Source organism: Calonectris borealis, chromosome 2 (assembly GCF_964195595.1).
Source record: "Calonectris borealis chromosome 2, bCalBor7.hap1.2, whole genome shotgun sequence".
NCBI classification, from domain to species: domain Eukaryota; kingdom Metazoa; phylum Chordata; class Aves; order Procellariiformes; family Procellariidae; genus Calonectris; species Calonectris borealis.
The window spans coordinates 28,695,106-28,717,729 of NC_134313.1; the positions used below are offsets into that span (position 1 = coordinate 28,695,106).

Sequence of the window (22,624 nt, forward strand, 5' to 3'; positions counted from 1 at the left end):
GAGAGCAGAGACCAGGTGCGGACTAAGTGATGGGGAGAGGGACGAATGCTAAATGCGAGGGGAGGTTGGTCTCTCCTGTGCCCCAGCGAGGCCCAGCTCGGGGGCTGTTGCGCAGCCCCGCCGGCGATGCCACCGCTTGTGTCACTGCCAGGTGACACTGCCCCTGGGAGCGCACATCATCCCAGGGGTTCCTCGGGACCTCACAGCCTACCTCTGTATCCGCTGCTTTCAACAAGAAAGCAAGTTCTTCCCTTTAAGAATATTGTACGCAATTTATTGCAGACCACCAGACAGTTTTCACCCCGTTCATGTGAGCATTCCTACTGGAAACTAATATTAACTAATCTTGCGAAAAAATTACCTAACAGCCCTTAAAAGAAATAGCGGCTGAAGAAACCGACATCAATGAATTCTAGATAAAAGCAAGAAAAGCTACTTAAATACATATAAACTCAAAATAGGTAGTGCTGTTTTGCAAAGAAAATGTAATCTGACAAAGAAATTAAAAGCTAAATTCTGAAAAAAACCTCTGTTTCACTTGATCATTTTTATGTACGGAGGAGTTCAATAGCATTTTCAAATACAGCTTTTCAGAACAGTTCAAGTTTAACTGCTAAAACGCTGAGAAACAACTTCATAAAGAGTAAAGCTTTGTCTGCTTGAACAGGAATAGTCAGTTGTTGGAGAATTCATACTACAGTGGACCCTAAAGCCATAAAAATTAAATAAGTAAACTTATTAATACTAGGAATTAAGAAGTGAACAAACTAAGTACAAAATAAAAAGTGACCACAACAAGTTTTGCCACAAATAAACTGATTTATTACTTTTTTGGCAAGTCCCACACAGCATGAGCAAGGATCTTTCACTCACTATATTAAAACATTATTTCGCTTTATACAAATTGTAAACATCTTCAACAGGACAAACTGTTGGTACAGGCATTCCACGATTCTGGCATCTTTCCTCTGTCAGTTAATCAAACGAGAATGAAAATCCAATAAACCAAAGACCTTTTTTCACAGGGTATCTATAAAATGCAGCATGTGCATTTCATATCACATCAATTCTAAGGAACAGAGAGAAGAGTATTTCTGATTATTATTTTTAGTGAAATTCATAGTGGTATTACAAATAGAGACACTTTTTCCATACTGTTGTATCCAATTTTTTGCTTGAAATTAAAAACGTTGTTTTATACAATCAAGGTAGTAAACCAAATTCTACAGTAAACCAGCTGCTATGAATACAGCTATATTTGCTATACTGTATCAGATAAATAAGGATGTAAAAACTCCTCATCTGGTTAATACTTTGTTCTCCTGGCAGGCACCAGTCTAAAGAAGTCATAATTCAAGTTCTGCTTGTCCAAAAGCCCCTGCTATAATTGTCCGATTTCCCCTCCCCACCTCTCTCAAAGTGCTTTAAATCAGACATAATCTGATCCATAAAGTGAATACTTATCTCCTCCTTCTTAAGTAAGAGCAGATTTTTCTTTCCAATTGGTAAGTCCCAGGAATGTCAATCTGCTGGCTAGCTTCACTGAAGGACTACAAGATGTGCACTGTTAGCTCATAATCCTCAAATCAGGGCAAAGGTGTTTCAACTTGACCTGAATCGCTTTTCTCCAAACCAACTCATCAGCACTAAAATACAGACAATCATCATGTTATTGACTAAGGCTTTTAAAAAAAGAAAAAATCACTTCTATTGTTAAAAAACAATTGCATTACAACTTTGGTTTCAGTATGCTGCTAATTTTGGAGTCACATTTACAGTGACTTAAAGACAAAAATCTACGTTTCTACGTAAAATGTCAAGCCATATTAACAAACCTCACCTTTCAAGTCTCTGTGCATCATAAGGAGCAATGAAAATAAACTTAATTCGTCTGCAGATCACCTTTGAAGTTACTGACAAGACCCAAGGTGGTTATTTTTACACCTGTATGCAACCAGCTGTTTTAAGCATTATAAAACACGACACTTTAGATCACGAAAGTGCTTAGATTAGCAGCAGATCCATAAATGATCAGTTCAGTTGAGTTTCTCTACCTGAGGTGAGGACATTGAGGAGCTTTTTATTTGTCAGATTTCTGTATCATCAAAATGCACAGATGAAAGACTATGAAGGATGAACAGCACAGTTAACTTGCATCAATGTTATGATGTATAGTCATAAACAACAATGCTCTTCCTACAGATTCAGTACTAGGAACAGCATCAAGCATTCATTCAGTTCCTACTGCCAAGTGCAAAAAAAAAAAAAAAGTGAAGTCCTCAAACCTTGGTAAAAATCTTAGATGAAAGTCTTTAAAATAAAAAGATTGTGCAATTCCTTCAGCCAAGCAAGATATTCTACTACTGGATTTGCCTCCAGCTCTTGTCTGCCCAAATAAAGAAGGGGATCCCTACTACAGCATTAAAGCTAGATCCTGATAGAACTAAAGAAACAGTGTAGAGGATATTCCATCAATCAAAATAAAATCAATTATTTTAAATGCCTTAACTCTTCCATGACATCAAAATCTGCCAGAAATAACGTAACAGGAACCTTCAGGTAATCTTAATTCTTCAGCAGAAATGCAGATTAAACAAAACATTTCCTACTTGGTATTTTCACTGCAGCATGGGATGAAGGTCTATTAAAAAAAAAATTTCTGATCTACGCAGCCACCATTTCAGAGAAGATCTTCTAAACATGATTAATACCAACAAGTTCAAAATACTGTTGTATGGTTTCGGTTTGGTTTTGTTTTAAATCAAGAGCTATTTCTGATTCACAGTCAAACCTTGTATTCTTTTTTTCATTTTTAATCCATTTCATCTAGTTTTACTTTCCAGCCTGTCTGGAAATTGTCTGGAGCCCAACACATCAAGATGCAACTGTTATCCATGTGGATTTATGACTTTTGTATGCTAGCTGCTGTTTTCTGTAGCAGCATCTGTTAGAAGTTTTACAGAATTGTAATGTTCTCCTAATCCATAGGCATGTCTCATATACCTAAAAAAAAAAGTTACAGAATTAGTGTTCAGTTTAACGAAACGTATACGTCATGCCAAACATTAACAGCACTGGAAGACAGCTTAAATAAATTCAGGTTTTAGCACAGAAAATATATAGGGTCATTAAATATAGAGTATTAATAAAGACAGTTTAATCCTGGTGACTTCCAGGCACAGATTGATCTAAACTTTGAAGAGAAGAAAAAAGTTTTCTGCTGCATCTTATATCAATTTCACTACTATTTTCTAATTACCTAGCAGGTAAAATGACCTTGTAGCATTCTATAAAGCAGTGACTGAATCACACTTCAGACTGATTGTCAGCACTTTAAGAACTCTTAATTAAATATCTTTAAAATAACTATGTCAATCATAAAAATAATTTCTGACCTGCAAGATCATTACTCAAGCAGCGTTTCAACATCAGACACATAACAGAAAATAAAAGAGCAGGTGAGAATCAAAGCTGAGCCCTCTGCTACAGAAATAAGTGCACTAACTTTAAGAAGGGATAAAATTACATACTTACACAAGTATGATTGGTTTGCCTGAATATTCTTCACCAACAATAATGGGAGGGGAATCCATTTGCACTACTTCAATAGGTGTTTGCAAAATGTGCGACAAAGCCCTTAGCTTTAAGGCATAAAAACAATTCAATAATAGGATTAAATCCAATGTAGGGAGGAGAGAGGAAGACATGGCATTTAGTTTTAGCAGACATGAGTTCAGGCATAATATTTCAAATATTGTTAGAAAATAAACTGTATTAAAATAAGCAAAATTATTTTAACTTTTTAAACTTTAATTGAAAACAAGTTGCTTTAAATTAATCATTGTTTTGATAATACAACACAGGTAACATTGGGCTATCTTCAGTAATTTGGTAACTACTCTTCCATAAAACAGTAAATAAGACATAAACTAAAGTAAATACGTATTTTCTCAAGCTCAAGTTCTGGTTTACATTACAAAAAACTAACACTGCTCTGCTCTAGTCAGCTTTGCTACCATCTAAGTCTGCAAAATAAAATGCTTTCTCCTTAGAAAGTTTTCCCCCACTCGTACTGTCAGTCTTTCTAAAGATATTTAGAACTACTGAATTCATTAACTTGCATGTCATCAAATACATCAGAACAGCGGCGCACCATCAGAAAAGCTACTAATTTGGGAAAAAAATTTGTAACGATAGGAGAAAGTTTTTGATAAACTACTTATGACTATGTTCCCTTATGCCTTCAGGTATTCTTCCTTAAGAAGCCCTTTTTTGAAGGTATATTCACCCACTTCAGAATTCCACAAATAAAAATTATCAATACAATACTTACTTCCAGCTGACCACCCCATGCAGCTGTATTTGCTATATCATCACAGTATTTTTCAAATTCCTCTGTAAGGAAAGAAAAGACAACTTTTAGTACTTCTCTTATTTGAGAACAAGCAACTGAGGAAAAATACTGATTGTACAATGAAGAACCAGAACCTGAGAAGTCCAAACACATTATACAGGAAAACAGTATGTTCAGTGAAGAGAAGGAAAGGAAAACAAAAAAAAACAGAAGGGAAAAAAAAAACCCCATAGCTGTTTTAGAATGAAAAATTAAGACTGAAGACAGGAATAAAAACAAGTATGGGAATAAAAACAAGTACAGGTTTATATTTTAAACTTTTTAGTCAGGGAACTGTTAACAACAACCATGAAATTGCATACAGTTTTCCTCCTGTTAAGTTTCAGAGGGTGTTGTTTTAAGACCCTAGAAGAGAATGTGATAACAAGTAGTATGCTTAGTTCTTACGTTAGCTAGGTGTCAGGTATGTTTTTTCAATCTTGTAACTGTATGTACTTCAACAGTTGGGGTTTTTTTAAATTTCCAAATTAGCTGCCTTGTATTTAACCTCTGAAGTATTTATTTCCAGTAGTTCCTTTGTAAATAGCTAAATAAACCTTTTGCAGATCATGTTTTACAGAAACCAAGCTTTCAAATTTGTAAGTTACAACCTTCAGGCTTCTGAACCCTATGAATAGATTCTGATAAAGAAAGAACAGATTTTCTGAAGACTGCTCCGAATTGTTTTTCATACATTCCTCTTATAACAGACTTGAGACATAAGAAAACCACAACTCCCTGCTGCTCTGCAGAACTTCTTTCAGTCTCCTCTTGGGGCACATTTATCCTGCGACAATTATCTCTGTCAACATGGGAAAGATGCCTTCTACTTCAAAACAGCCCCCAGTCACCAAATGAAATCCACAGCAATAACTATTAAATGAATGTAGCAGTAAGTTAAAAAAAATGTATAAAGTCATTTGCATGGTGTTCCAGACATGCAGTAAGAAATCAATGAACTATGTATTGCTCAAATAAGAAGTACAAAAATTCCATTTAACTGCATTTACTCAGTCTACACCATTGCTCCACACTAAATGACATTTTATTTTTAGTTTAGTCTGTTTATAAGAAAGGGCTCCAAAAGGCCTAACGTAAACAGTGAAAATAAAGGGTAGAATAAGAAAAAGCACCTATGCAAACTATTAAGATTTGCTTGAATTTCACACTCATTTTTAACAGCTTTTCTAAGTAAATTGAAAACACCAATACAAAAGTTGTCAAAAAATCACCCCTAACCTGGTAGACAAGCTGTTTATAATACAACTTAAATCACATCCCAGAACATGATTATCATCTAGTAACCAGCAAATTCTGATTTTTTTTTTTTTAAACGGGGAATAATGTTTGCTAGATTACGTTTAAAAAAAAAAAAAAAGATAAATTACAAAGACTCAGGGCTACCAAGTTTCACAGCGGATCATAATCTGTGTTCCACAGAACACAGCCGAACCAACAAAGTAACAAAATTCAGGAACAAACACCATAATGGGTTAGTCCCAATTCAGCTGCAACTGAGATTAAGAATTACCAGAAATAGTTATAACAGTTTTTAAAATCTCTTATGCCACAAGTCTTACCTCTGCTATACATGTCTCCAGTACTAGGGTTGGTAAGAAATGGCAGGAAGTCCTCAAAGTGACTGTGCATATACTTTGCTGTTTGGTTCCTCAAAGTTGCAACAGTCCAGGAATTTTGGCGATCCTTGAGCTGATCTTCAATAGCTCTGTACATGCAATGGCCATCTGAAGGGATCTGTTTAATCTCTAAGTGCCTCGCTGCCAATAGGAAGGCAAGTTTCTGACTTTCAAGATGTCTAGCACCCGTTAAATTTTCTATCTCAGCTTCAGCTATCCTTTCTTCTCTTTCTTTCTCCAAGGCAGCTTTTTTTTCCTTAGATTAAAAACACATAAAAATTACATCAAATGTTAAAATTTAGAAGATGCCTGTACAGTTCTTGGCCTAGTGCTTGCTTCTAACTCTTCAAATGTTTTCTCAGTACATTCATAACTGTGAAATGTTCTCCTGAATCAGTACTACCAAATCTTAGAGACCTCCTAAACCCAAACTTTAGCAAATGGTAAGTGACCAATATATCCTAACTGCCTCTGACACCACACCCAAAATTATGTGACAGGAGAAATCTTAATTATATCAAGATGCAAAATAACACTTTACAACACCTGTACAAAGGCTATTAATAGTAGTCATTTCTTCAGGATCACCTATTTCACCACACTGGCAAACAACTCAAGTATGAGAATTCTAATTAAACAACAGAAAATATTGCTCTTTCATAAGTGTGCGATCTACCACTTACACATATGATTGCATAATGGAGCTCATGTCATGAAACTCCCTCAAGCTAGGTACTATACATCATAAAAGACTGCTCCTAACCTAAAGGACGGATAAGAATGCATACAGAGAATACCAGAGGGGATATAATAATATATAACATAAAAATGACTTTTATAGAATACTTCGTAAATTTACGCTTAAGTTAACAAGGGAATAAGAGTCAAAGTAAACGAGCAAATAAAAAAGGAAGCAGTACAGAGAATGATCTTTTCCCTTTTACACTTAAAATTCACCACAAATCAAGACCAGACTGGTTTAGGTGACCACAATATCGGAAAACTGGACTACAGAGTTTCTAGTTTGCCTAGACATGGTGTGATGAATTAAGAACATCCTTTTCTCATGTTTGTTACAAGGCAGGTCTGCAGTAGTGATCATGTAACAGGGGATGGACTCTGCAATAAAGCAGTGCTCCTCTAGCCCTGAACCAACATTCATGCAGGTACAATGAGAACGTTTATCCACCACAATTTAACATCTGAAGCTTAACAAGATTTAACCCTAATGACCTGGACACCAGGTATGTTTCTTAACAACTTAAAAATTTACAAGAATTTCAGTATTAATGTCCTTCGTTAAATGTGTAAAGTCTATTACTTGCATGTTTTCCACATAGTATTTTACATTATTTTAATTCAATTACTTTATTTCTTTATTAATGTTTTTAGTGAAATTCTTTTAAAATCATTTGCTTTTCATCATTTGTTTTTTCCGGCTCCCATCTCCCGAGCTATTTTGGTTTCCAGCTCATGGCTGAGGGTAAAAAAAGTACAACTATTTATAAAATGCTTACATATCTCTAGGTAGCAGCTTTACAGATTTTCAAGGCACCCAGTAGGTACAGCATCAATACTGAATTAGCCAGGTAATGTCCCCTGCAAAATTGTTTAACTTCGGTTATTACAGTTAAGTGAATATAACTTCAATCACATATTTGTAAAATTTTTAAATGTTAAGTCATACCCGCCTCTTCTGTGCTTTTGATATTCGAGGATGCTGAATCTGTTGCTCTACTCCTTCAAGCTCTAAATTTGCAACCCCATCAGCTATAGAATCTGTCTAAGAAGAAAAAAAATGTTAAATGTTCTTATTAGTATAAATGATAACTGAGATGTGCATCTCCTGAAACAGTTTTAAGTTCTGTTCCCAGGTAATTATAACGGTATATTTATGAAGTTTAACCACAAAGATCTGTGTACAGCACAGAACCTGCCAAAGCCAAAAGTAAAGCATTTCACATCCCAAACCACTGTCATGCATTTTATTACTTCTTCCTGTACTCTCAACAAAGATACAGTTATGAACCGCGCATCTCAAATTTAATCTATATGTTCTCTTACAAGCTTTCACACTGAAGTGTAAACACTGCTTACTGGCTGAAAGGGAAAGTTTTCCTCACCACACCAGCCAACTGAAGTACCCCAACAGGCATTATCAAGTGACAATTAAAGCAGGAGAAGGCTCCACCTTCTATTCCAAAGCATAACCAGCAGTTGGAAAAGACAGGGAGGTGGCACTTCTCAAGAAAAATGGCAAAGCTATCCCCATAACAGTATGAACTAGATCTCACCCTTGGAAGCATGGACATGTTTCAATCCGAATAAAAAAGTTGAGAAGTGAAGGAAACCATACATCTCAAAACAAAATCCTCTCAGGCAAAGCTATGTCCAGGGCAAGGATTTTAGCTTGAAAGGTCCTTCATGATAAAGTTTTAACTGCTCATTTAGCAAAATAAAACAAACTCTTGAAACTAATCTAAGATACAGGTAAACAAAAGCATTATGTTTAATGCTTATGCATTAATCATCTGCTTAAGCATCTGATTAAAAACTAATACAGAAGATTGTTATAGGGTCATAACTCTTGCAATTGAAAACTTTTTTCCACAAGGATTCTCAGCAGATGCTTCTCAATCAAGTCTATTTTCCTAAAAGTCATTCAGAAATATTTTCACTCTCATTTTCAAACAAAAGTACATTCTGCCTAACTCTTTGTTAGGTCACTAATCAGAAAACACCTAGTCCAGAAAGCATCAGGCAGACAGGTTTTTGTTTGTTTCTTTACAAGACTTAAACAGCCAAAAGACACACACTGTTAGGGAAACACTTAAGGAGATGTATGAGCATAGAGCATTAGCATCATTCACAGATAGCCATAAGTTCTATTCCCCGGTAGGAGAAAGTATATGAATAGGCCTGCTTGCACAAACAGTCCTTAAATTCAGGCACATGATACAAAGAGTTCTTTTCAGTACTGGATACACAGAATTAAGTCTATGGATTGCAAATTCACTGTAACAGGAGTTTCCAACACTCCACTTATTAAGTGCTAAAACATAGGTGAATTTTTGTATGTCACACAAGTAGTATCTGGTTTACTCAGGTGGTCATATTTTCTGCAGCTAAATTTGAATAATGCTAAGCCTCTGTTAAAATTAAGTGGTTTGCCATCAAATAGCAAACTGGAAGCATTTAAGTATGTAGCTATGTTGCCAACATGGCAGAACAGTAGCATTTAAGAAGACAATTCTCATCACCACAGAAAATGTCTTCTTACGAAAAGGTCAGTTACATTGTTGACAGAATTGCAAGACAAAACACACTGCATCAGTCAAATCCCTACTGAAGGCCAACAATACTCCAGTAGTCTACATAAGATAATTAGAGTGTCAATATAACAGGAACTTAAAAAAAAAAATTCTTTAAGACAACTGAGCTACTAACGTAGCCTTAAGAGCAAAACCAAATACTGCTCAACAACAACAAAAAAAACCCCACAGTTCTAGCAGTGCCCACCCACTGTAACAGCTGAATCTTTCCAAAGATGGAAAGAGTTACCAATACAGCAAGGAAAAGGAGAAATACTTTAAGTGTTACTTCATTATAATTTTTAAAAGTTAAAGAAGTCCTAACATAAATTGTATCTGTACAACTTCAGCTAACGTTAAGGCACCTACCTTATTCTGCTCAGGTGAAGCTTCCTTCAGCTGCTTTAATTCCTCCTTGTGCTTCTGTTCAAGTTCTGCCTCTAGCTTGGCAACTTCATCAGCCAGCTGTTTTCGTCTCTTTTTATCATTCTTGGGAACAGCATTTTTCATGCCTTGTATTTTTGCTATTAGAGAAGAAATAAAACATTACCTCTAAATATAGATACTCCACAGTCACTGTAGAAAAGAGAACTGGAAGTCATACAGAAAAAAATTTACAAATATGAACGTGTCAGTATGTTTTAACAGTTTAGCTATGAGACTGCCCCTCACGATTATCACATTTTAAAGAAGCTACATTTTTCTTAAAAGATGTAAACGTTATATCTGAAGAAGAGAAAAACTTGTGCCGGGTTACTATCATAAATACTTATGAACTTCAACAACACAGCAGACCTCAGCCTGTTGCCTTCAAAAAGATTATTTGGGCATCGAGATCTCAAATCCTGACACAGAAAATAGGTGTAAATTTTTGATCACACAAGTAGCAGCTTAAAAGTAAAAACAGAGTTTACCTATCCTTAAAATAAAGTTTCTAAAAGCAAAATGGGTATTCAAGGAAAAAAAAAAACATTCAATTTGGTTAAGTTCCATAAGTATTTTCAGGCTGCAAGTCAAGGCTCCTTACATCATAGAATAGTTTGGGCTCCTCCTTCTCAAAACATAGAATAGTTTGGTTAGAAAGGATGTCCAGAGATCATCTAGTTCAACCTCCTGCTCAAAGCAGGGCTGAATTCAAAGCTACATCAAGTTATGTTAATTCAGATTGATCTGGAATTTATTCAGATGATTGTGCAAAGTCTCCAGGGATGAACATTCTGCAACCTTTCTGGGCAGCTTTTTCAAATGTTTAACCATTCTTGTTATGAAAATATTTTCCCTTTTTCCTCCCATGAGGATTATTCTTGTTACCACTTTCAGCTATTGTCTCTCGACCATTCGCTATGCTTTACTCTGAAGAGTCTGGCTCCTTCCATTACGCAGTGGAAACTACAGCCATAGTCTTCTCTTTTTCTCCAGGCTGAACAAACACAGCTTCCACAGCCTGTGCTCTGACATGAACACACCCTGCTAGCTCTCGTCACTTCTGTATTCACTGTTTTAGAGTTACAGCACCAATTATTTAACTCCCTGCTCGCTATTCATCATCGGTAAGTTTTCCTGTCCTTCACCCTTGACTGACACAATTGAGCTGAAGATGATGGTGATGATAATTAAACTTTTCAAAAGGAGGCAGCAAGAATGTTCACACTGAAAGATTTATGTTAAGCATTCAGCCTCACAGATGAATCAGCTGAGTTTGACACACAGAAAAGCAGTTTTTTTCATAAAAATTAACATAATGGGGAAGAAGGAAATCTGGGACTTAAGAGGCAAACACAAATACACAAGGAGAGTATATAGGGGGTGGTGGAGGCAAGGATCAGCAACTGGAGGAGATGCTGGATTTTCAGAGGCTGAGATGCACCTGATGTTAATTCTTATGAAAAACTGTTTTGCTATCTGTCAAACAGTTAATCATTGCACTTATCAGGAATGTATTTTTCAAGTGGGAAAATGTGTGTCTATAGGTCACCTACCTCTCCTAATTGGGAAGACTGGGGCTCTGTCTTCTGTATACCCCTCTCACCTTTAGGCAGTGGAGGACTGCAATTACATACCCCCTTATCACCTTCTCTAGGTGGAGAAATCCTCTGTTCCTCAGCCTCTCCCAATCCATGTGCTCCAGCCACCTAATTACAATGCTTGATTCCTATCCCTCTTCTCAATTTCAACCAAATTTGAGAGAGGAAAAGGCATCTCAAAACAGGAAGTTCCTACAGATTTAATGACAATTCGCAGCCCAATAGTGTCTGTCCTCTTCTTTAACCCTCTAACTGATAAAAGGCTGCAGATTGGCCTATTTCATTACATACCAAAAAAGCCAAACAAGGAAAAGGCTGTATCAATATACCAGCAATGAGAAAGGCTTAACAAAAAGGTCGTAATCAACTATAAAACTCAACTCAACAGAATCCAGCTAACAGAACTACTTAATTATATTAATCTACTGTAACAGGGTAGGTAAAACGTGGCTTATGAACAGTTCATATGTAGTACTGCCAGACCACGCAGGTCTTCTACTATAGATACTTTACCATGGCTAGACAGAATGTGAAAGTTCATTTCAGATCAGTTGCACTTTGAGCAAAGAAACGTAGCTGCCTGGGCAGCAAGGACCCTTACGCAGGCTTTTCAATCTAAAATGCCTTACAAAAACACACCTCCTTTAATTAAAAGCGAAGTAGCAAAACGTTAACACAACGTTAACGGCCTAGCATTATGTTACGGCTCTCAAGCATTGTTCAGCTCCCAAAATCACAGTAAGGCGAACTCAGCAGACCGCCTGCATGACAAGAACCACACCTAGCAGCAAAGCGTGGCTTTGACACCTCTGCCAAGACGCAACATTTGCATTACCGACGTCCTTTTCCCCTTGCGAAGGCAGTGCGAGGGCCGCTCCCTCCTTGTCCGAAGCCCTGCGGTGGCGAACGCGCCCGCCACCGTCCCTCCCGCCCCCTCCGAGCTTCTCCCGCTGCCGTCCGGGCCTTCCAGCTTCGCTTCCGCGCAGCGTCCTGCAGAGGAAGGCTGAGAGCGGGACGCCGAGCCCGCCCCGCGTCTCCCCGCCACCTCCCCGCGGCGAGGCGGGCGCCTGAGGGAGCCGCTCTCCCCCTCCCGCCCCCCGCCGGGCCGTGGCGCCCCTCACCCTGGAGCTCCCGCTTCTCCTTGCGCTGCCGCTTCACCAGCTGCTGCAGCGGCCCGCCAGCCCCCGGCTCCTCGTCCCCGGAGCCCTCCATGGGCGCCCGGAGGCCCGCGCCCGCCGGACGCCCTCTCTCCGCGGCGGCGGCGCGCCTGACCCCCGACCCCGCGCGAGGCGGGAGCTCGCCGCACTTCCGGCAGCGCCGCCCCGCCCACCGCCCGCAGGCGCCCGGGCGCCGCCTCAGCCGTGAGGGGGACGAGCGGGAGGGTCCGGCTCGGCCTCCCGCGTCCCCTGCGGCTTCCCCTCCCCATGGGGCTCCTCCGTGGGCTGCCCGCCGCCCTCCGGAACCGGTTGGTCTCCGTGTCGCCGCCTCCCCGATCTCCTGGGGCCGCCCCGTGCGCCCCGCCGGCGGGAAGAGCGGCCTCTGCCCCCGCTCCTGAGCCCGCACGTCCCGGGCCGTCAGCTCGGGTCGTAGCAGAAAAGGGAAGCGCTTGTTTTGTGCTCGGGTTGTGAGAGCACGAGAACAGCGGGGGAGGGAAAAGCCGTTTTTACGGGGGAAGCGACCCCCCCGCCCCCCCTTTCTGTCCGCTGGCGTGCCTGCGGAGCTGCTTGCTCGCATCTCCTGCCCAGTAAAAGACATCTGTGGACACGTCTTCACTAAGGAAAAATGGTACGTTTAGCTCAACCAGCGGTAAATCTTATTAAAGAGGAAGGCTAGAGGTGAGAAAGGTACTGGTTAGGGTTTTTACGTGATTTATCACAATAAGGAAAAAAATTATTTAACCGGTTCACTTGTGCAAAATACACAGTGCCCTTGGTGTGTGCAAGTGTGCAAGCTGAAGTTACTTAAAGCTAAAAAATACCCAGAAAGACTCCTGATTTTTCAAGTTGCAGTGTTCGTGATTTGTGGCTCCTCACTGCTGTGAAACTATGTGTCATAAAGTGTTACGTTTTTATTACAGTAAAATCCAAACTTCCTGGTTGGGGTCAAATCCCCACCTCAAAGTGGGAACTACAAATTCTTATTGAGTGCTAGTGTGGAGTGAGATACGTTTCTGTTCAGTGCAGTCACCCACATTATTTTGTGGAACATTCAGTTCATCTGGGCAAAATACAATTTGTAAACTTTAATATTTTAATTGGGTTTAAAATTATTTAAATTGAGCAAAAACTCTGGTAATGGAAACAGTAAGTTTGTGCTTAACTGGTACGGCATTGCTATTATTCTTTTACATTTTTATCAACAGAATAAGAATACCTCCCTGGAGGTATTTAAAAGACATGTAGATGTGGCGCTTAGGACGTGGTGGCCTTGGCAGTGCTAGGTTAACAGTTGGACTCGATGATTTTAAAGTTTTGATTCTATGAAGTACACTGTCAAGTGCAAAGAAAGGAAACGGATCTAAAGCAGAATCGTAAGATGATGGATCGAACTCTCTTGCTGTATAGAACCACCCAATTTTTAGATCTCCTTTACAATTCTGTTGAAACATAAATAATTTTCAGATTTGCATATCAATACCTGGAAATATATTTTTCCCTTACCTCCACCTGCTTTTTCCAGCCTGTTAGAATAAAACAGATCACAGACCAGCTAGGAAAAAAAAGTCTCATCCAAAAAGAATGAGAGGGGGACGGTTGGCTTTTAGCTAGGAAAATAGGTTAGCACTGGAAATTACTAGGGTGGCCTGTAAATATTTCTGTATACTATCAGCAAGTCCAGAATAAGGACAAATCTGGATTAGGTTTGCCTTGACTAACATATATATGTGCTCTGTATCAGTTTGTCAGTGACATTTATTTGTCCACACATGTATGTATATATGAGTATGCTGACATTTAATACATGTTCTTAAAAGTGCTGTATATTTAAAAGTAATAAATACTGTTTTATACCTTCTGCATTTTAGTTTCTTTTAGAACTTTATAAAATTACAGCAAAATAGAAAAAACATAGTCTTTCTACCATAACAAGACACTGTAATTAGATGTTCAGACATATGACCCAATCCATCCTTCAAGCAGGCTGAGCTCTCCAGTGTTTTGGGGGACTACAAGCTTAAATCTTTCAGAAAAAAAGGTAGCAGAAGCTCCTTCCCTCCAGCGCAACTATCCCCAGTCAGAGGGGCACATCCAGTGAGGTCCCTGTAGTGACTACGGTTTTTAATCCAGACTTCTGCCATATCCATAGCAGTAATCCAAAAGAGAATGTAGAATAAATACCAACGACCAAACAAATACCTCAGGTGACCAAATGTGAAATGCTAAGTGATGATGGGGGTAGGTTGATTAAAGTGATCTTACGATACGCTAGCCTCATTTGAACAACACTTACCTGAACACAGTTGAACTCAAAGTTACGCAGGAATGGAGATTTTAGGGCACGCTAAGTATGAGGGAGTATATTTTAGAGAATAGCAGTACGATAAATGCTGGGGAGGTCACGCTGCACAGCCAGCTAAAGATGAGTTTCCTCTGTTTCCGTGCGACCGAGAATAAATGAAAGCTATTAAGAAGAGCACTACCCTTGCTAGCAGCAGGCCGCGGGCTCAATGCCGACTTCACAAGGCCCCAGTCCTGGCCTGTGGGGCTCGTTATCAGTCTGTGGTGAGAACCTGCCTTTGTGAACTGGAGCTGTGTGCCAGACAGCTGTTATGAACTGGAGTTTAACGTGGGATAACAGCAAAGGCCTTGAAAATATCGTTGAAAACAGAGGACCCAACATTATAAACAACTAACCAACCGATGGCTAGTTACTAGTTGAAAAAAACACAGCATTGCAAGTCATGAAGACAACTGCTTTGAGCACGCCAAAGGAGAGCAGCAGCTGAGCAAGAGAAAAACAACCAAGCAACAGGAGGAGGCATTTGCTGAGACCTGAGAAAGTAACGCTGTCCAGTATCACAAGGTATGCGCATGGCTTAGGGAATGAAGACCAACGGCTGCTGGCTGTCTAGAAAGCATCTTCTGAAAGGAAAAAATTATGAATTTGGGGAAACCGTCATCATAGGATCTGCAATCATGACGTCTGTGTGGGAATGCCAGGGCTGCAAACGTGCCACCTGCTCTACCTGCCTGTGCCAAGGGCCCTGAAGCTCCCTCCTGCGCTGCCTGCTCTGGGAGCCCTGCCCCTCCCTGCCTGCTTGCCCCAGGATCCCTGGCTCCTCAGGCACCTCTTGACCTCCAGCTCATCAGGACTGTGTATATCAGGATCGTGTACACGTGTTTTTTCCCCCACAAACTCTGTGTGTTTTTCCTCTGACACTCTTAAAACACTTAAATAGAGCCTTACTGCATGTAAGCTCAGCTTGGCTAATTACGATTCCTGGGTAGAAAGGGTGGTTTAACAGATAAGGTCATAATGAAATATAATGCTTAGAAGCTGAAATGAAAAAAAAAAAAAAGATAACTGAAATCTGAGGTAACTAACTGTGAAGCACTTTATCTAGGATGTGATAGCTTCATTGTCACACAAGTCTTTAAATCAAGACTGAAAGCCTTCCTATGGATATGCGTTAGCTCAGCTGTAAGTTATAGGCTCCATGCAAGCAACATTTACTGACATTCTCTCAGAATTCAAAGAAGTCCGACTGGATTACCATAATGGCCCTTTCTGGTATTAAAATCATTAAATCATTGATGTCATTAATCTGTTTTGTAGAAACTTGAACCTCCCATTGAAATCAATGATAGCTGTAAGATGCTCTGTACTAAGCACAGTCTGTGTCTTACACACTGTCAAAATTGAAACTTTCAGAATTGAGGGGCACTTTTGAAATGTTGACTAAATTATTGTCGAGTTAGTCACTGAAGTCAATGACTGAGAGTTATCTTTGATAAAAGCTGAGTTGGACAGTGAATTAACCAGCTGTCGTGTTCTCTTTGTTTCGTATTTATTTTCTGAGGAGGAAAGCATGCCTGGCTTTTTAAAGTATTAACACTTTGACGTCCTTTCTAGTATCTTTCTCCCAGTGGTTTCCCAGTGTTCAGTAAGCATGCTGAAAATCAGGAAGGTTGTTCATTGATATTTTATAACTAAACTGGGGCAGGACATGTGGTACTTCTGGCACTCTCTAAAAACCTTGATTTTGTTTCTTTGGTTGCAAAACTAATAAGCTAAGGCTGTCTACCAGACGGTTTTCATGACAGCAGTAAAGAATACCCAAATCTTACTCCAGCTAAATGATATAAAACACTGGTCAAGCAAAGAAGCTGTCTTACTACTTTTAGATAAGCATGTATCTCATTTCCCTTCATTATCTCCAAAATGTTTTTTGCTGAGCATTAAAGTGAGTTATACACCGGTTGTAGCCATACGCAAAACTCTTTTAAAGTGGCTCTGTTGTTTCACTGAGGTTTTGTTGAGAGTTTTCTGATTTATGTACTAAATGACCAGTCAATCTGGGTCACTTGATCCCAGATATGAAGAAAAAGTAGCTAAACTTTCCTTTACTCTATGCCATAAAGCTGGCTGGTAGTAAGATTTGCAATTATTCTACATGAATTAAGGAGGATACATGACCTTGCAATGAAGCCTCCACAGAACAGGAGGATCAATATGGCATATTCTATTTGGCACCTAAAATCTCCTAGCGTGGTATATGTGCTATATATTGTCTGAAAGTTCAATTATATCTTCAAGTGAACTAGCTGAGCTTTTCCTATTGTTAGCTTATGTTTGCTGAAAACAGTGCTAACAGATTTTCGTAGCAGGACATCTGCAGCTAAGATGCCTCATCTGTGAAACTGTTTTCTAATAATTTTTCAACACAAATCTGACAAGCGTCAGGACCTAATGCAAATCCTATCACTTAATAAAATCTGTAATGAGTCACATTTATCAGTTAAACAAAATAATGGGGTTTATTTCTGGATTTGACATTTTGGAGCTCACAAAGCCAGTGTATTTACCTTTTCTATTTGTAGCACTAGAAGGTGTAAAAAGAATCTCAGGTCTCTGTTAATGTAAACAGATTCAGGGTCACTCATTATTCACAGTTATCTTACAAATGCTGGGATGCAGAGAAACTGTGGCTGTTACCTGGAGACGTCCTTGATTTCTGCGAAGACTGCTATTGAGAAATGTGTGTGTTAGTGGTAGCACAATTTTGCCAACCTCTGACGATGTATTGTGAGCTTTGCAGTGTTTTGCTTTCTTAAATCTCAGCAACTGGAATGGAGAGATTTCATGAAAACCCACGAGTCAGGATTTTTAAGCAGTTTTCTTGAATATATGACTGAGACATGTGACCTATGTTTGACAAGAGGTGACCTGAATGCATCCTAAACGCTTAGAAACAATAAGCAAAAAGAAAAAGCCCAGCTCCAGCTCTTCACACTGCTTTTCAGTAGAAAAATTTTTTAAAATTGCACACTTGGGATTTCCAGTACTTAAGTACAGTCATTTAATGCATTCAGCGGAGACTGTCAATCAGGTTTCATAAGGTTAGCACTGAATGTCATCACATTTTGCTGGTATAGTCTTGGTAAGAATCTTGGCCAATAACCCATGCTCTGCTAAACCCCTTGAAGCTGCTGTCATTTTCACTATGGTCTTTATTTACTTTCTAGACTGTGGAGTTGCCAACTATAGCTTGTGTTATTGCTATAAAACAATGAAAGCGAGTGTCGCATGTAAGCAGACATTTTTTTGCCAGATATTCTTCCCAGATCTCATGATAATGAAAGAGAAGAAAAGAGGGACCCTAGGTACTCCTTAAACGGCTAAAAAGTATAACTGAACAGTTACTATAATCTCTGAGACTCTCAAAGTAGCATTTAGTAGTAAGCATTCCAGATAAAATTGCATTTTACTTGTACATAGACTTCAAGACAAATTATGACTAAAAATTTGTACTGTGTTTCGTGCAATATAATTTCTTATATCAATAAAATACAATTATACCTCAGTCCAGACCATTGCTGTCCAGCATACAGACCACTGGTTAATTCTCGCCATCATTGTCACAACTCAACCAAAAACATTTGTCCGTGTCAGACAAACTGCTGATGTACTCGAGCAGAGAACCTACACATGCATGCACACTCAACAGCAATGAGGAGGTCATAGGAGGGTTCAAGCGTAAACCTGCTGGGTGACAATCCTAAATGCTGGTGGTCTGTGAATAGTTTCAAATCCCACCTAGTGTACAGGCCCCCACATGCTTAGATCTGTAAGTAGGACCTTCATCTACAATGCCATTCAAAGAACTCGTAGCTAGGAGTAAGTTTTTGCCCTACTAATTTAATGTTTGAGCACAAGAATGAGGAAGCCACCAAAACAGATCCTTAATTAGCTATTATATCAGAAACACCTTTAGTATGGACATGGCAGATAGTACATTTACCAGAAAAATTTTATTCTCAGATTCATTTTTTTCCATGTTGCTTGTCAGCATGAGAGATTGCGGCAGCAGCCCTGGCGCTGCTCCAGCTGGGTACGACTGGTCCCACAGGCTGGTGGAGCACAGTCTGGCCAGGGCTGAAGCATCAAACGAGACCCATCCTCTAATCCCAATGGTGGGCTGCTGTTACCCTCCACAGGGCTGAGTACTGGAGCCTACCTCTACTGCTCTCATCTATTGGGTACCCAGGGAGGGAAGAAAGGAATCTGCTTAAGTGCCCTGAGGACAAGGAAAAGACAAGCAGAAGATTCAGAAAAGGAGTCTGGAGATCCAGACATGGGGAAGGGAAAGGGAAATCTCTGACTGAGAGCAGTGAAAGGAACGTTGGCCTAGAGAGGTGACAGTTGGAGAGAGAGACCATGGCTGTGACAAGAGGAAGGAAAGTCTGGAGCTAGTACAGAAAATGGAAGAGGAAATTCGAGGAGGCGTGTTTGACAAAGGGAAGGGAATTTGGGAGACAGACTTTTTAGCAGGGCCTGTTGCGGCAGGACAAGGGGGAATGGTTTTAAACTAAAAGAGGGTAGATTCAGACTAAATGGAAGGAAGACTTTTTTTACAATGAGGGTGGTGAAACACCGGCACAGGTTGCTCAGAGAGGTGGTAGATGCCCCATCCCTGAAAACATTCAAGGTCAGGTTGGACGGGGCTCTGAGCAACCTGATCTAGTTGAAGATGTCCCTGCTCACTGCAGGGGGGTTGGACTAGATGATCTTTAAAGGTCCCATCCAACCTAAACCATTCTATGATTCTATGAATTTTAAAATAGGGGATGAACAATGGGACTAGGACTAGTCAGAGAAGGAGACAGGGAATCACTGATCCCTATCACAGATAGGTAGAGTTGGGAGATAGCTCTGGCAAGAAGCAAGGCTGCAAGAGAAAACTGGGATAAGCTGAATGACAAGCCAGAGAGAATCAAGGAGTCATGCATGTGGAGGACAAAAGCAAAAGGTAAACCAGGGTAGGACCTGGAGAGGAAAAACATGAGTAGTGGGGCAAAGAAATGGTTAAAAGAGATTAACAAAACAGACAAACTCCAAAACTCTGCAGTGCAATCCCAAAGCCAGTGGGTCGCACAGATATTCTGATTGACATGCAGAGACATTGCTGCACACACTCCAAAGGAAACTATCACGCTATGTTTACCATTTACAAACAAAGAGCTGATTAAGTAGTCAATGGATGAGTTTGGCAACGAACTTTTGCTTGCTCTTGCAGCGTGTTGGAGTGAACACCCTCTATATGGAATGATTTATGACTGAATTGTGGAGAGGGATGAGATGGAGTAAGACAACAAATGATTAGACAATGAGCACAATTGAATTAGTTGAAAAGGTGCAGAACGTATGGAGGATACAGCACTTGGTAAATGAAGAGAATAGGTCAAAGGACTCATAAAGCTGTACATTATAACTACGAGTCTGTAAGTACAAAAGCATTACTTCAAATGTTTCAAACCAGTTAACATCAGCCATCTTTCAATCCTTCTCTCAAACTGCTTCATGAAGTTTTATCTCTAGATTTTTAGAACCTATTAATAAGCACCTGCCAGAGCTCTCTATAGCTTTGCTGTGTATCATGTGAGAGAAAAAAGAAAATCCAGCAGTTTCCCCAAAACCAAAGCAATAAACAAAGCTGATGTTTATTTCCATTCATCTTATTAAACATTTCACAAAAATTCTTTTCCATACTTATAAGAAAGTGTTACTTACAGAAACAAATGACATTATTCCTTCTGGCTTTTGTTTGTTTGTTCGTTTTGATGAAAGCTGCTTTTAGGGGTTGAATCTGTGGCGGAACTGAATTTTCCATGTCCTTGGAAATCCTAAATCAGTGCCTATGAACTCCAAACTCCTCAACTTCCAATGGTCTCAAAAATATGTTGGAGAATTGTATTCATTCTTGCTCTGTCACCTGTTCTAGTAATGTGCCCGGAGATGATGCCGTGTTTGATTGCTGTTAGATGCTAAGGACATATCAGAGAACATAGATATTATAAATTTCTTACAGAAGGTTGTTGGAGTTTTTTGTGATCTGTAATAGATAGCATACTAGAGACCTCAAATGATACAGCAGGTCATCTGGGAGGGGTCATGGAAGGAATGCAGAGCTGGAATTGCAATAGCTGCCTGCAGGAAATAAGGGAAGTGGAAGCTATCCATACTGCTATATGCACATTAAATAGGAGCACGATGCAAGGTCTTCCAGCTCTACAGGGCGAGAGCAAAATATTATAACTTAAGTGAGTAACCTGATAGCAAGATCACAAGAAAATTGTGTCATTGGCTCTCAAAGCTGATGCACATCAAAATAGCTTTTGCAGAGATACACTGGAGCAACTGTCTTTTTTTTTCCCAGATAAAAAGATCACAGGAATCATGTTTCATGCATTATGTGCTGCGTAACAATGTTCAAAGACTCCATATTTATTAGCTCTTCATTAGGAGAACTACTTATAAAGATGCTGCAATGGCATTAAGTACACTCATTTCATTGCACCTTTTTCGATTGTATGGATCTTGAAACTTGTTTGTAGTACTGGTAAAGGGATTTTTTCTATTCAGTTATTACCTTGATTGCACCATTTTGCACTCTTTCTCCTTCTTATACATTCTGCATCTTTTCCCGACAGTCTTAAGATTGGTCAATTGATAAGGATAAGTAGCTCCCAGCTATGTTTTGACCTTTCCCAGGAGGATATTGCGTTCTGTATCAAAAAGCTGTAAATTATTCTTCTGCTGAAGATCACAATACTGTTGGCATGCTTTTCACATCTTTTCCATCAATGGGAGAATAATGTATGTCTCCACTTTTCCATTTCAATCTGTACTGATAAGATCTAGACACAGACAAAAAAATTTATTTCTCTTATTTTTATTCTTATAGTGGGAAATACAGCTTTCTAGCAGCTGGAGTCCCTCCAGGCTTCTAATTTGTCTAGTTTCTCATTGCTACTATGTTTTGCAGTTAATTACAATTTCGTCTTTATTGGCGGCTGTGATTAGCCTAATTGTTGCCACCCTTGCATCACATGCTGAGAGACACACAATAGGACTCCATATCTGTAAACCTAAATTATTTCTTTATGAAAAGAATCAGTTAAAGAGGTTCTGCAGGTGCAGCTAATGTTTAGATGCAAACATGCAAACAGTTTAATTTCTGGGTATCTACAGTAAACTCAACCCCCCCCAACTTCTTTTCTTTCCCATCCAGTTATGTGGAGGTTTCCTAACTCACAGAAGAACCCCGAGCATAGTGGAGCCAAGCTCGAGGCACTCAACGATCTCTAAGAATTTCATTCAATCATATTTCCAACATCTGCACATTCCTTCAGGAACAACATCTCTTTTGGCAGCTCCCAGTAGTAAAGCTTATATTGGAGACAGGCCATCACCAGCATTTTCACTCCCCCAGTCTGATTTTGAATGTTTACTTCCAAAGTGCTGGTGATTCAAAGATCACCAGTTAAATATGACTAGTCTTGATCACATGTGAGCATTATGTTAATAAACGCAGTTAAGTTTAAAAAGCAGCACCATGCCACTTCAATCCATACAACCCATTCCATGTGGAACAGTCTTTGCAATACCATTTGCAATATTGACATGAATCATCAGCAAAACTGCTACTTACCTGAAATAGAGATTGCTGCTCGCATAAAAACAGTTAGAGTAACAGGCCTTGTTACTCTTCTTTATTCTCCTGGACAAATCATGGAATTCTTTAAGTTAATCACTTCA

The 22,624-nt window shown here is 39.4% G+C and overlaps 1 protein-coding gene across 5 annotated transcripts; it reads right to left on the bottom strand.

Moving 5' to 3' along the window:
* Positions 1-799: 799 nt before the first annotated feature.
* OTUD6B (OTU deubiquitinase 6B) lies at positions 800-12,664 on the bottom strand. 5 transcript variants are annotated; one of them, XR_012672301.1, is made up of 8 exons: positions 12,487-12,663; positions 9,711-9,865; positions 7,718-7,813; positions 5,974-6,286; positions 4,334-4,395; positions 3,535-3,641; positions 2,792-3,003; positions 800-1,646 (listed from the first exon to the last, which is right to left on the bottom strand). XR_012672301.1 is itself a non-coding variant. In XM_075141507.1 (7 exons), the coding sequence occupies exons 1-7, from the start codon at positions 12,575-12,577 to the stop codon at positions 2,919-2,921; spliced, it is 909 nt and encodes a 302-aa protein (XP_074997608.1). In that variant the 5' UTR covers positions 12,578-12,663; the 3' UTR covers positions 800-2,918. The 5 variants fall into 5 exon arrangements, 2 of the variants coding, with proteins under 2 accessions (XP_074997608.1, XP_074997610.1); XR_012672300.1 differs by having other exon boundaries at positions 2,610-3,003; XR_012672299.1 differs by having other exon boundaries at positions 2,055-3,003.
* Between the last annotated feature and the right edge of the window lie 9,960 nt (positions 12,665-22,624).

Bases quoted from the DNA above. Each gene is read 5' to 3' on its own strand.
- OTUD6B (XM_075141507.1), bottom strand. From the start codon at position 12,577: ATGGAGGGCTCCGGGGACGAGGAGCCGGGGGCTGGCGGGCCGCTGCAG. The intron at 9,866-12,486 runs GTGAGGGGCGCC...CTTCTCTAATAG, and splicing joins GGAGAAGCGGGAGCTCCAGG to CAAAAATACAAGGCATGAAA. The intron at 6,287-7,717 runs GTATGACTTAAC...TTTTAATCTAAG, and splicing joins CAAAAGCACAGAAGAGGCGG to GAAAAAAAAGCTGCCTTGGA.